Source organism: Hemiscyllium ocellatum, chromosome 6, assembly GCF_020745735.1.
Source record: "Hemiscyllium ocellatum isolate sHemOce1 chromosome 6, sHemOce1.pat.X.cur, whole genome shotgun sequence".
Taxonomy (NCBI): Eukaryota; Metazoa; Chordata; class Chondrichthyes; order Orectolobiformes; family Hemiscylliidae; genus Hemiscyllium; species Hemiscyllium ocellatum.
Window position 1 is genome coordinate 123246239 of NC_083406.1, and position 13428 is coordinate 123259666.

Below are 13428 nucleotides of genomic sequence, written 5' to 3' on the forward strand. Positions count from 1 at the left end.
AAATAAAGTCAGGACAAATAACAATGGAAATGACTGTGCCCTTTGCTAGAAAGCAGAAAAATGAAAGGAGTATCCTCCCTCCTTTCCATAACCAGATATTCTGGTTAGTCAAAGTTCTAACAAGAACATGATGTCAAATCTGAATATAAATTTAACATGTTATTTCTGTTCACTTGTGGTAGGTTTACTGGGAAAATGGAGCTCAAATTGGCTCTCCTCATGATAAGAGAATCTTAGAGCATATTGAAGAAAGTTTGGAACCCTGGCAGGAATCATGGAATGTGAATTTGCCTGATATTAGTCCTTTACGGCATGACCCTCTGGATGAAGTCTGTACACTATACGTAGAGGATCTGAAAAAGCTGTGCTTCTACAGGTTAGAGCTTAGGACTTCCTACTTTGTATGGAGCATGTGCTAAACCAGACACAAAAGAAGAAATGCATTGTTATATTTTATGTTGTAATCTTAATTTTTTTTAAAGTCTCTCGTACAACATTGGTCTCAGAATTTGATTAATATTTTAATTGTAAATTCTCCCCCATTTCTTTCTTTCTCTTCATTTTAAATCCTTTTTAAGTAGCTGACTGTGTTGCTGTGATACAGTTCCCTTGGTTTCATTGTATTCCAGTGTCTCATTCGTGTTCCACTCTTGACAGTGGCTGTCAGCAGGCTACTGAACTAGGGGGTGGCATCACAGATTTCCACCTGATGTCCTGTGAACATGATACTCAGCAGTGAGCGTAGGATAGCGATTAGAAGGAGGAAATCGAGTGAGATATACCATTTTTGAAGCACAGAGGAAATAGAAACAAATGTAATTCCCCCTGCTTTGTTGGTAAGGGCAGTTGTGAAAGTGATAGTCAGTTGTCATCTTGAATAAAGCTGAATAGCTTGGCCATTTCAGAGACGAGTTAAAAGTCAGTCAAATTGTCCGTTCTCTGGAGGCTCAGGTAGGTTAGACTGGGTAGGAATAATACATTTCTTTCCCTGATGAACTTCAGTGAGCCAAACAATTTTTTTTAATGACCTTCTGGTAATTTTATGATCCCAGTTACTGACATTACCTTTATAACTAGCCCAGCATTGACCTAGGATTAGATTTTCAGTTTTTCAGTTTACTTCTTCCAGTTAGGTGGTAATAACAAACACAAAAACAGAAATTGCTGGAAACTTTAGCAGGTGTATGTGGCAGCCTGTGGAGAGAAACCAGAGTTAAAATTGCCCCCCCCTCCCAACTTCAGAACATTCAGATTCATTTCTTGAATCTAACATAGATTTCCTTCCTAAGTGTTCTTATCCCCTTTTGGGGTTGGACCTTCTGTTATGATACTGCTTGCCATCAAGAAGCCTGGAAGGCAAACAACCAAATAAAAACCAAAAGAACTATGGATGTCATAATTAAGAAACAAAAACAAGTTGCTGGAAAAATTCAGCAGGTCTGGCAGCATCTTAAAAGAGAAATCAGAGTTAACGTTTCAGGTCAAATGACCCTGCCTCAGACCTTACGAAGAGTCACTGGACACAACGTTAATTCTGATTTCTCTTCACAAATGCTGCTAGACCTGCTGTGCTTTTCCAGCAATTTATGTTTTTATTTGAGACAAGGGGATTCTATGATTCTATGAAATAACCAAAACTTGACCAAGAGCATAGGCTAATGCTTGTAAGCAACAAGTGTGTCTTTTTATTTTAATGTTGATTTATTATTTACATTGTACTCCTCCCTAGTTTCCATGTACTGCCTTTCACCTTGGCAAATAAAACCCAAAGGGTTGCAGGAGATTCAAACTCTATTTGTGACACTGTGACTTGTTAACTTTTCATTGAGGGAGTGAAATTTTTCTTACAATCTTTGATAATGAACACACAATGGTAAAGGACATAGCAAATGCTAACAACGATCTGGAAATGTGACAGACAGATTGGGAGCAGATGTAGGGCAGTCATAAGTTTTCAGTCACCTGTTTGAGAAATGTGGAAAATCCAACTAGTGTCATACCAAATCTTCATTGTATCATTAATAATTCTCTCTAATTCTCACTTTCTGCTCCCTTCAGACCCTCCTATAGTTATTCTCATCATGCCCACTACTTTTCCAATTACAGTCATCATGTATGGTTGCTTCTCTTTCTGCTTTTTCTCTCTAATCCTCCTCCTCTTCTCCATCTTTGTGCTTTACCATCAGTGAATGAACTCTTGCAGTAAACTTTGCGATTTCTCCTGGTGATTCCAGAGCCTTTTTTAAATGCTACTTTCTGAAGAACGTTTTATACTTGTTCATAGCCAGCATACAGCAGTGAAGAGAGTCACAAAGTCTCTATTTTTAAAATACAAATATTCTAATCCATTCTGTAATAATTAATTGGTTGGTTAAAATAGCTGCACAGAGGCTGGTATCCTGTCACCAAGTCACCCTTTGTTTAGATGTGCCCGGTACTTGGGCTTTGACCAGCCAGCTCAGCCAGTCCCTAGAATGAAGAGACATTGTGAATCCCCTATCAGGGCTCCCCATTTGTCCCAGGTTAACAGCTCCAGTCCAGGGTTTCCTAGTCAGGGAGATCAACCTGACCCTTGTTGCAATCACTATATTCTCTAACACCAGCACCCCTGCCCTGTCGATGTAGGCGAGTTCTTTCTCTTGTAGCATCTCCTGGGACATTTTTACCTCAAGTCTCTGACTCAGACATCGACAGAGGTGGCAAGTACTGTACTGTAGCCTGTTTCTTCTGCATGGAACATCTCGGGAAAAATTTCTCCTTTCGGTGGTAACAGTATTAAGGCTGCATCCATCTTCAACTCTGAGGTTTCCTCAACTCTAGGTGGAGGGGGATAACCCACTTTTTCTGACCAGCCTTTCTGACCGTTCTGAGGGGCCAGGTATGTTTTGCTCATGCCCTGATATTCAAATAACTACACCCAAGTCACCCGTTACCATGTGCACAGTACATTGGTTGTGACCAGCTAGCTCGGAGTCAGTCTTTCGATTGCGGAGACTTTGAGTTTCCTGTTTATATCTGTCAGCCAGGGCTCCCTGATTGGGATTGTTAATCTGGGCCAATCAATGAAATCCACTGGCCCTGGTTCCAATAACTACAGTGGTTCATTTGGCATCAGTTTTGTTTGCACTTATTTTATCTTTTTGTAAATGTATCTGACAAGGAGAAATGTAATTTTGTGATTCTGTCCTGATGTGTACAAAGTGAAAAACTTGGACACCGTGGGCTGAATTTTGCCAAGAATCAGCTAATGTTAGGCAGTCCTCTGCTGCTCGCCTCCTGTACACCAGGCCTCTGGAGCAGAGATTTCTGCCCTTCACTGCCATATTTAATACAGTGTCACATGGCAGGTTAAATAAATGGTTTGGAGAGCAAAATCTGCCAATGATACCAAGTTAGGAAGAATAGTGAATTATGACTGATGCTGAAAAACTCCAGAGGGACATTGACAAGTTGGCCAAATGGGCAGACACCTGGCAGATGAATTTCAATACAGAGAAATAAGAGGTAGTGCATCTTGGTAGAGGAAACATGGAAAGACAATACAGGTTCCACGGTATAGCCTTGAGAGGAGTAATGGAGCAGAGAGACCTCAGGGATCAAGTGCATAATTCTGTGAAGGTGGCCAGGCAGGTTGAAACAGTTTACTTAGAAGGCTTATAGGACACCTGGGTTTACAAAGAGAGGCAGAGAATATTAAAAACAAAGAAGTAATGCTGCACCTCTACAAATCATTGGTCAGACCACGTTTGAAGAATTGTGTTCAGTTTTGGGCATTTTTTGGAAGAATGTTAAAGCCTTTCAGAAAGTGCAAAGGAAATTTACTAGAATGATACCAGGAATGGGGATTTTAGATGCAAAGAAAAATGAGAGAAATTGGGCTTATTCTCCTTGAAGCAGATAAAGTTAGAAGGTGATCTTGTTGAGATCTTCAAAATTGTGAACAATTTTGATCAGATAAAGAAGGATATTCCGGGTGAAGCATAAATTCTGAGATGGACTTGTTCAGCCAAAAGGACTATATTCAGAACAAGTGAATGTAAATCCTCAAGACCTGATGTTTAAGGAATTGGATAGGATAAATGGTTTCTCTGTACCCTATTTTCTCTGGTTGAGATGGGGGGCGGGTCATCCAGAATAGGGGGAAAGCTTAAAAATAGATCATTTTAATTAGTTGCACTTTGTTCACTTGGACTTTAATAAAAGCCTTGGACAAAACTTTACATGGTAGACGAATTAGTAAAGTTAGGTCACATGGAATTCAGGATGAGCTTGCCAATTAGATACAAAATTGGCTTGACAGTGGGAGACTGAGTGGTGCAGGGTCGCTTTTGGGACTGGAGGCCTGTTACCAACAGTGTTCCATAGGGATTGGTGCTGGGTCCACTTCTGTTTGTCATTTATATGAATGATTTAGATATAAAAAGAAAGCATGGTTAGCAAATTTACAGATGACACCAAAATTGGTGGTATAGTCGAGAGTGAAGAAGGTAAACTCAAATTACAAAGGAACCCTGATCAGCTGGATCAATGGGCTAAGGAGTAGCAGATGGAGTGTAATTTGGATAAATGTGACGTATTGCATTTTGGTAAAACAAACAAGGGCTGGACTTTATACAGTTAATGGCAAGGCTTTGGGTAGTGTTGTGGAACAGAGAGCCCTTTGCGTTTAGGTACATAATTCTTTGAAGTTTGCATCACATATAAGCAGTTAAAGAGTGTGGTGCTGGAAAAACACAGCCGGTCAGGCAGCATCCGAGGAGCAGGAGAATGTACGTTTCGGGCATAAGCTCTTCATCAGGAATGAGGCTTGTGGGCCAAGGAGGCTGAGTGATAAAAGGGTGGGGCTGGGAGAAAGGTAGCTGGGAAAACGACAGGTAGATGAAAGTTGAGGTGAAAATGATAGGTTGGAGAGCAGCGTGGAGCAGATAGATGGGAAGGAAAATGGACAAGTAGGACAGTTCAAGGGGACAGTGTTGAGTTGGAAGTTGAAACTGGGATCAAGTGAGGCTCATTACTCATGAAGGGCTTATGCCCGAAACGTTGATTCTCCTGCTCCTCGGATGGTCCCCCACCTTATCCCAGTTCCAACCTTCCAACTCAGCACTGTCCGACTTGTCCATCTTTCTTCCCACCTATCTGCTCCATCCTCCCTTCCAACCTATCACTTTCACCCCCTATTCATACACCTATTGCATTCCTAGCTATGCTTTTCCAGCACGACACTCTTCAGTTCTGATTTCCAGCATCTGCAGTCCTCATTTTCTCCTAGTTGATCACGTGTAGACAGGATGGTTAAGAAGGTATTCAGTGTACTTGCCTTCATTGCTCAGACCTTTTGAGTTTGGAGTGGGGATGTTGTGTTGAGGCTGTTCATGAAATTGGTGAGGCCTCTTCTGGAATACTGTGTCCAGTTCTGGTCACCCTATTCTCGGAAGGATGCTATTAAGCTGGAGAGGGTTCAGAAAAAGTTTACCAGGATGTTGCCGGACGTGGAGAGTTTCATTTATAAGGAGAGACTGGGAGTTTTTTTCATTGGAGCATAGGAGGTTGAGGGGTGATTAATAGAAGGTTATAAAATTATGAGGGATACAGATAAGGTGAATGAAAGTCTTTTCCCTAGGGTGGGGGATTTCAAGACTAAGAGTCGTATTCTTAGTATAAGAAGAGAAAAATTTTAAAGACATGAGGGATAACTTTTTTAGAGTGGTTTGCATGTGGAATGAACTTCCAGATGAAGTGGTGGATGCAGGTAGAATTACAACATTTAAAAGATATTTAGATAAGTAAGTGATTAAGAAAGGTTTGGAAGGATGTGGAGCAAGTACAGGCAAGTGGAACTAGCTTTGTTTGGGATTATGTTCAGCATGAACTGGTTGGACTGAAGGGTCTGTTTCCGTGCTGTATAACTCTGTATGTATGGGGATGGTGCCAAGAAGCGTCTTTTCACAATGTCAAGGATTACTCTTGCTCCAAAAGTCTTAAAGACTTTGTGTGTGGCAAGTGGTCAAATTAAAATTTTAACATTAAATTAATAGACTTTTATTGTGCATGGATATTCAGGGTCATAGGTGAATGGTATTAAGATACAAATTAGCAACTATCTGTTCAAGAAAGGATCAAGACAAAAGATGGAAAATCACAGGCCAATTAGCCTAACCTCGGTTATTGGTAAAATTCTAGAATCCATCATTAAGGATGAGGTTTCTAAATTCTTGGAAGAGCAGAGTCTGATTAGAACAAGTCAACATGGATTTAGTAAGGGGAGGTCATGCCTGACAAACCTGTTGGAATTCTTTGAAGAGGTGACAAGTAGGTTAGACCAGGGAAACCCAGTGGATGTGGTCTATCTAGACTTCCATAAGGCCTTTGATAAGGTGCCACACGGGAGGCTGCTGAGCAAAGTGAGGGCCCATGATGTTCGAGGTGAGCTATTGGTATGGATTGAGGATTGTCTGACAGAAGGCAGAGAGTTGGGATAAAAGGTTATTTTTCGGAATGGCAGCCGGTGACAAGCGGTGTCCCGCAGGATTCAGTGTTGGGGCCGCAGCTGTTCGCATTATATATTAATGATCTGGATGAAGGGACTGGGGGCATTCTAGCGAAGTTTGCCGATGATACGACGTTAGGTGGACAGGCAGGTAGTACTGAGGAATTGGGAAGGCTACAGAAGGATCTAGACAGTTTGGGAGAGTGGTCCAGCAAATGGCTGATGGAATTCAACGTGAGCAAATGCGAGGTCTTGCACTTTGGCAAAAAATAAAAGCATAGACTACTTTCTAAACGGTGAGAAAATTCGTAAAGCCAAAGTACAAAGGGATCTGGGAGTGCTAGTCGAGGATTCTCTAAAGGTAAACATGCAGGTTGAGTCCATGATTAAGAAAGTGAATGCAATGTTATCACTTATCTCAAGAGGGTTGGAATATAAAAGCACCATTGTGCTACTGAGACTTTATAAAGCTCTGGTTAGACCCCATTTGGAGTACTGTGTCCAGTTTTGGTCCCCACACCTCAGGAAGGACATACTGGCACTGGAACGTGTCCAGCGGAGATTCACACGGATGATCCCTGGAATGGTAGGTCTAACATATGACGAACGGCTGAGGATCCTGGGATTGTTTTCATTGGCGTTTAGAAGATTAAGGGGAGACTTAATAGAGACGTACAAGATAATACATGGCTTGGAAAGGGTGGACGCTAGGAAGTTGTTTCCGTTAGGTGAGGATGACTAGGACCCTTGGACACAGCCTTGGAATTAGAGGGGGTAAATTCAGAACAGAAATGCGGAAACATTTCTTCAGCCAGAGAGTGGTGGGCCAGTGGAATTCATTGCCGCAGAGTGCAGTGGAGGCCGGGACGCTAAATGTCTTCAAGGCAGAGATCGATAGATTCTTGTTGTCTCGAGGAATTAAGGGCTACGGGGAGAATGCGGGTGAGTGGAGTTGAAATGCCCATCAGCCATGATTGAATGGCGGAGTGAACTCGATGGGCCAAATGGCCTTACTTCCACTCCTATGTCTTGTGGTCTTATGGTCATCCCCTGTTCCCAGGGCAGCTATCAAGTGACACACTGGTTTTGTGCTATCGAGGGATGGTCGAATCTTCTGGGAAAGTTTAGATTAGTTTAAGTTGCTCATAGTAGCAATATCTTCTGTTGAGTCTAGTGGTTATCTGTGCCCAGCATGTTTGACGTTGTTGATTGCTATTTATTGATATTTTTGGACACTACTGTGTGGGAATGGGAAGTCAGTCATTTTTAGAATTCTTGTACTTGATTAGAAATGTAAGTTAAGCACAGGAATGTTGAGCTTACTTGTAACAAAGCCCCTATCACCCCTGTGCTCACTGTAAAACCTGGTTATGTAAAGTCTTAATTTTTTTAAAAATTCTCATCCTTATTTTCAAATCTCTCCATATCCTTGCTTGTCCCTATTTCTATAATTTCCTCCAATCCTAAACTTCGTTATCTGTGCTCCTTTAATTCATGTGTGTGTTCACAATTATAATTATTGCACCATTAACATAGAAACATAGAATATCTGAGCAGAAGTAGGTTATTTGGTCTTTTGAGCCTGCTTTGCTATTCAATATGATCATGCCTGATCATTCCGCTCAGTGCCCTGTTCCTACTTTCTCCCCACATTCTTTAATTCCTTTGGTCATAAGAAAGAGGCAGCAGATATGGTTCTTAAGTCTTCAGTGTTTTGGCAATAACAAGTTTTCTGTGGCTGAGGATTCCACAGCCTCACCATTGTTTGGGTGAGGAAATTCATTCTTATCTCTGACTTTAAAAGGCCTCTTCTGACCTCCCTGGCCATTGAGAACATCATCCGTTGTGTATCTACCCTGTCTAATCCCATCAGAATTTTATTGGTTTCTATGAGATTCCCCCCCCCCCCCCGCTTTTTTTCCTAAACTCCAATGAATATAAAACATTACAGCGCAGTACAGGCCCTTCGGCCCTCGATGTTGCGCCGCCCTGTCGTACCAATCTGAAGCCCATCCCACCTACACTATTCCATGTACGTCCATTTGCCTGTCCAGTGACAACTTAAATGCACTTAAACTTGGCGAATCTACTACCATAGCAGGCAAAGCATTCCATACCTTTACTACTCTCTGAGTAAAGAAACTACCTCTGACATCTGTCTTATACCTATCTCCTCTCACTTTAAAGTTGTGTCCCCTCATGTTCGCCGTCCCCATACTTGGAAAAAGGCTCTCCCTGTCCACCCTATCTAACCCTCTGATTATCTTATATGTCTCTATTAAGTCACCTCTCAACCTTCCTCTCTCTAATGAGAACAGCCTCGAGGCCCTCAGCCTTTCCTGATAAGACATTCCTTCCATATCAGGCAACGTCCGAGTAAATCTCCTCTGCACCCTTTCCAAAGCTTCCACATCCTTATTATTATGCGGTGACCAGAACTGTACGCAATACTCCAAGTGTGACCGTACCAGAGATTTGTACAGCTGCAGCATAACCTCCTGGTTCCGGAACTCAATCCCTTTATTAATAAAGGCCAAAACACTGTAGTCCTAACTGATCCAGTCTCTCCCCAGTCATTGATCCTTCCATCCCATTGGTTGCCGTGGCTTCACTTGCCAAGATTTTGAACTCTGAAAGCCCTGCCCTACACCCTATGCCTCTTTGCTTTGCTTTCTTCCTTTTAAGATAATTCTTCAAGCATATTCTTTTTGACCAAGCTTTTGGTTACCTGATCTAAGATCACCTCTAGCTCTCTCATACTTGGTTGTCCTGTGTTGCTGTGATGTGCCTTAGCACATTTACATAGTGGTTGTGCTTCTCTGATACATTGTACCTTTTATTGAATTCTTGCTTTATCAGGCTTACAGCTGCAATAACTTTGCAATGATCTGTTCGAAATGTTGCAACTTCCACTTGTATTTACAGCTTAAAAAAAAGTTTGCGTTCACTTCCCCATCTCATGGGTCACAGCAGACATGAACTCATGTGCAAGAGTTATAGTGATCTGTTCTTGCTCAATTTTCACTTTGCCTTCTGATGAGCACCTCCCACAGGCAGAGATTGGGAGCATTCACATATTCTTGTTTTTATTCACCATATCTCAACATACAGCACTCAGTTCTTTGATAATTCTAGTTCTACCTTAAGCAGAGTACTTTTGGAAAAACAGAAGGAAAGAAATTTGGGACATCCCACAGTGTGTCACAACCAATGCAGTTGGATTCTACAAGCAGTCTTGAGGTAAATTACCAGGTAATGACTTTGAGTGGGTCTAGTACATGGATAAGTGTTGGCCAGAACATGCCTCAGAGTGAAGGGATGACTCTTTCCAGTTGGTGAAAAGGAATTTCTTCAGCCAAATGGTGAATCTGTGAAATTCATTGCCACAGAAGGCTGTGGAGGCCAAGTCATTGAGTATGGTTAAGACCAAGAGATAGGCCCTTGATTAGTATGGGGTTCTCTAATGTGTAGCGAAATACATCATGGTGGAATGGGCTCAATGTGCAAAATGGCCAATTCTGCTGTCGTATCTTTTGGCTTACATCATGGTATCGTATATGCTTATCTGATATGCCTTATGTGATCAATACAACTTTTGATAGTGCTTTCCATCCTCCGTACCACACAAATATGTCCGCCTAATAACTCCATGGTGAGAGTCACTAGGCCTATTCTTAATTTTCAAGGCTGAGAATAAACTATGTCTATCAATTCATAGCCATTTTGTTGCAACATCATGCAACATGTTGGAGCACATCACAGCGTGCCACTACATCACATAGATTCACAGGTTGAGTTGACTAATTTTTTTTAAGAAAATGAAATAATGTGTTCATTAGAGGAGTGTATATGTGTTGTGCTTTTAAAGACTTCCTAGTCTAGATGCCCACTATCTGACAAAGAATTCTCATGAGGTAAACTCTAGAGTCTTTCTACAGTTTGCCCATCTTAGGCAGTGGAGACAGTGAGGTCTGCAGATGTTGGAGATCAGAGTTGAAAGTGTGTTGCTGGAAAAGCGCAGCAGGTCTGGCAGCATCCAAGGAGCAGGAAGATCGACGTTTTGGGCTAGAGCCCTTAATCAGGAATTTTCCTGATTTAAGGATACCGGCCCAAAACGTCAATTTTTCTGTTCCTTGGATTCTGCCAGACCTGCTGTGCTTTTCCAGCAACACACTCTCAACTTAGGAGGTGCTTTGTAATCTAAGTCAGCAGTCATATGACACCAGGTTATAATCTAACAGATTTATTTAAAATCACACTGCTCTGAAAACTTGTGATTTTAAGTAAACTTGTTGGATTATAACCTGGTGTCGTATGATGTCTGACTTTGTCCACCCCAGTCCAACACTGGCATCTCCACGTCATGGCTTTATATAATCTAACCATCAGAGTACTGCACACTCCACTTAAACAAGATCCTGCATAAATCATCCATTCTTGTACCTGCTTGGGTAAGATCATTTGATTGTAACTGTATTAAATTGAGAGAGCATGTCTCACCAAATTCATATGAAGGGCTTTTGCCCGAAACATCGATTTTCCTGCTCCTTGGATTCTGCCTGACCTGCTGTGCCTTTCCAGCACCACTCTAATCTAGACTCTGGTTTCCAGCATCTGCAGTCCTTGTTTTCACCAAATTCAATGCCAAGTGACTGGATTTAAGGGTGGAAGGACATCTGTATGATAGTTGGCCAAATTCCATTAGTGTTATTCACCAGTTCCTGCTTGTGTTTTTATGTTCTGGCTGTATAATTACCTGAATTGTGACTTGACAGACTAATTTTGAGATCAATGTTTCAGGTATCTTTGAAGACCATCTGTGTGCCAGTTGATTATTTGCGCACTACTCCATGTCTCATGATATTGAATTTGCCTGGTTTGCTCCCAAATGAAGAATTATTTTAATTGCCTACTTCCTCTTTAATCAATCCATGCCTCACTATAGTGACAAAAATAGATTGTTCATATGGTTAGGTTTCTTTTTCCATTTACAATTTACTGTGATCTTGTCCAGTTGAAATCTGATAATTAACAGGTTCACTTTAATTAACCAAATCTACTCATTCCTTTTTAATCCTTTGAGAAAGCTTTGGTGTTGATTTATTTGCTCTGGGTGAATAGTTCTCTGGATGCAGAAAGGTCTTGGCTATTTCTTTCACCTTTTCTCCTTTCCTGCTGAAAGTGTTGACTCCATTTTATGGTATACCTGGTGAAGGGCTTTTGCCCAAAACATTGATTTTCCTGTTCCTCGGATGCTGCCTGACCTGCTGTGCTTTTCCAGCACCACTCTAATCTAGACTCTGATTTCCAGCATCTGCAGCCCTTGTTTTTACCTCCATTTTATGGTACTGCAGTCATTCCAGCAACTTTGGTACACCAGACAGTATGCTGAATGTCAGCTTTGGCCACAACCATTTTATGTTAGAAAGTGGAAGACTGGTCAAAGTTTGTCAAACTATTGAACAATTTCTATTGTAGACATTGAATAACAGTTCATCTGAATTTTATCACTGGGATTGAATAGCTTCTAGGCACTCAAAGCTCTGATGTGAGGAACCGCCAGTTGGTTGAAGTATTGAGGGGAGTTGTGCACGTGACAGCTGAGGGAGAAAGGAGACAGTGGGAAAATAGCAGTCAATTGTAGTCAAGGTGGTTCCATCTCCAAGGTGCCTGACCTGCTGAATATTTCCTTCCAGTATAATTAATTTTGGTCTCTGCTTGAAATGTAGAAGCACTGACCGGTTTGGTTTTAACACATGGTCAAAAACAAGAATGATCTGCGGAAAAGTTTGAAAAATCATTAGCGTGCTACGAGTTCCTATAATCTCAACTCCTTATTATAATCAATCTATTCAAATATGTTGTAACACACTTGTGGAGTCTTGAACCTGGGCCTCCTGGCCCAGAGGTGAGGATATTATCACTTCATCACAAGATATCATCCAAATCTTTGTATATTGTGCAAGGCAGAATAATGAGATATTTATCTGGGAAATGCTGCGCAGCGTTTCTGAGTGTACCCTGAATCAAAAGGCTGCTGTACAATAACACATAGTTGATATGGTGCAGAAGGAGGCCATCTGGCCTATCATGTCTGCATCAACACTGGGGTTGGTGCAGATTCGCTGCCGATGATTAGCCACTGCCAGTTCTCCACCAGCGTCTCTCCACTGGGGTCGTTTGATCTCTGGAGGCTATTCGCCATTGGAAATATGTATATGGATAGGATAAATAGGCAAAGTCTTTTCCCTGGGGTCAGGGAGTCCAGAACTAGAGGGCATAGGATTAGGGTGAGGGGGGAAAGATATAAAAGAGACCTAAGGAGCAACTTTTTCACGCAGAGGGTGGTACATGTATGGAATGAGCTGCCAGAGGAAGTGGTGGAGGCTGGTACAATTGCAACATAAGAGGCATTTGGATGAGTATATGAATAGGAAGGGTTTGGAGGGATATGGGCCGGGTGCTGGCAGGTGGGACTAGATTGGATTGGGATATCTGGTTGGTATGGACGGGTTGGACCGAAGGGTTTGTTTCCGTGCTGTACATCTCGATGACTCTATGTACTGATTGTTTTCCCTCCCACCTGTTCTTTCATACTTCTCAGTCCCCTTTATTTATACAACTACATACTACATATTGATTTTTTAAAAAAGAGGTAAAATAAATATCACTTTATTGGTTATATATAAAAAGGAGTTACAAACTTTAACCAGAAAAAAGAAGTATATTTTTAAAATCTTTATAATGGCAGTAAAATCTCACATTAATATTAAACAATGAAATTTTTTAGTTCATTTGATAGTTATGCGCTACTCCTCTAAGATATTCCAAACAATCTCTTTCACCGTGTTCAAGAACAATTTTTCTTATTCTATCGTCTGCGATTTTTTTTTGGCGTTATTTGTGGTGGGTAACCCGCTATCAGCTGTTCCATATATAAA

The 13428-nt window shown here is 41.4% G+C and overlaps 1 protein-coding gene across 1 annotated transcript in view; it reads left to right on the plus strand.

The window, feature by feature from the left end:
- Positions 1-13428, plus strand: part of pgm2l1 (phosphoglucomutase 2-like 1) — a 118473-nt gene that overhangs the window by 47966 nt on the left and 57079 nt on the right. The window contains exon 6 of the mRNA XM_060826931.1: positions 183-376. Within this exon, the coding sequence (XP_060682914.1) occupies positions 183-376 (194 nt within the window). The remainder of the gene's footprint in view (positions 1-182; positions 377-13428) is intronic.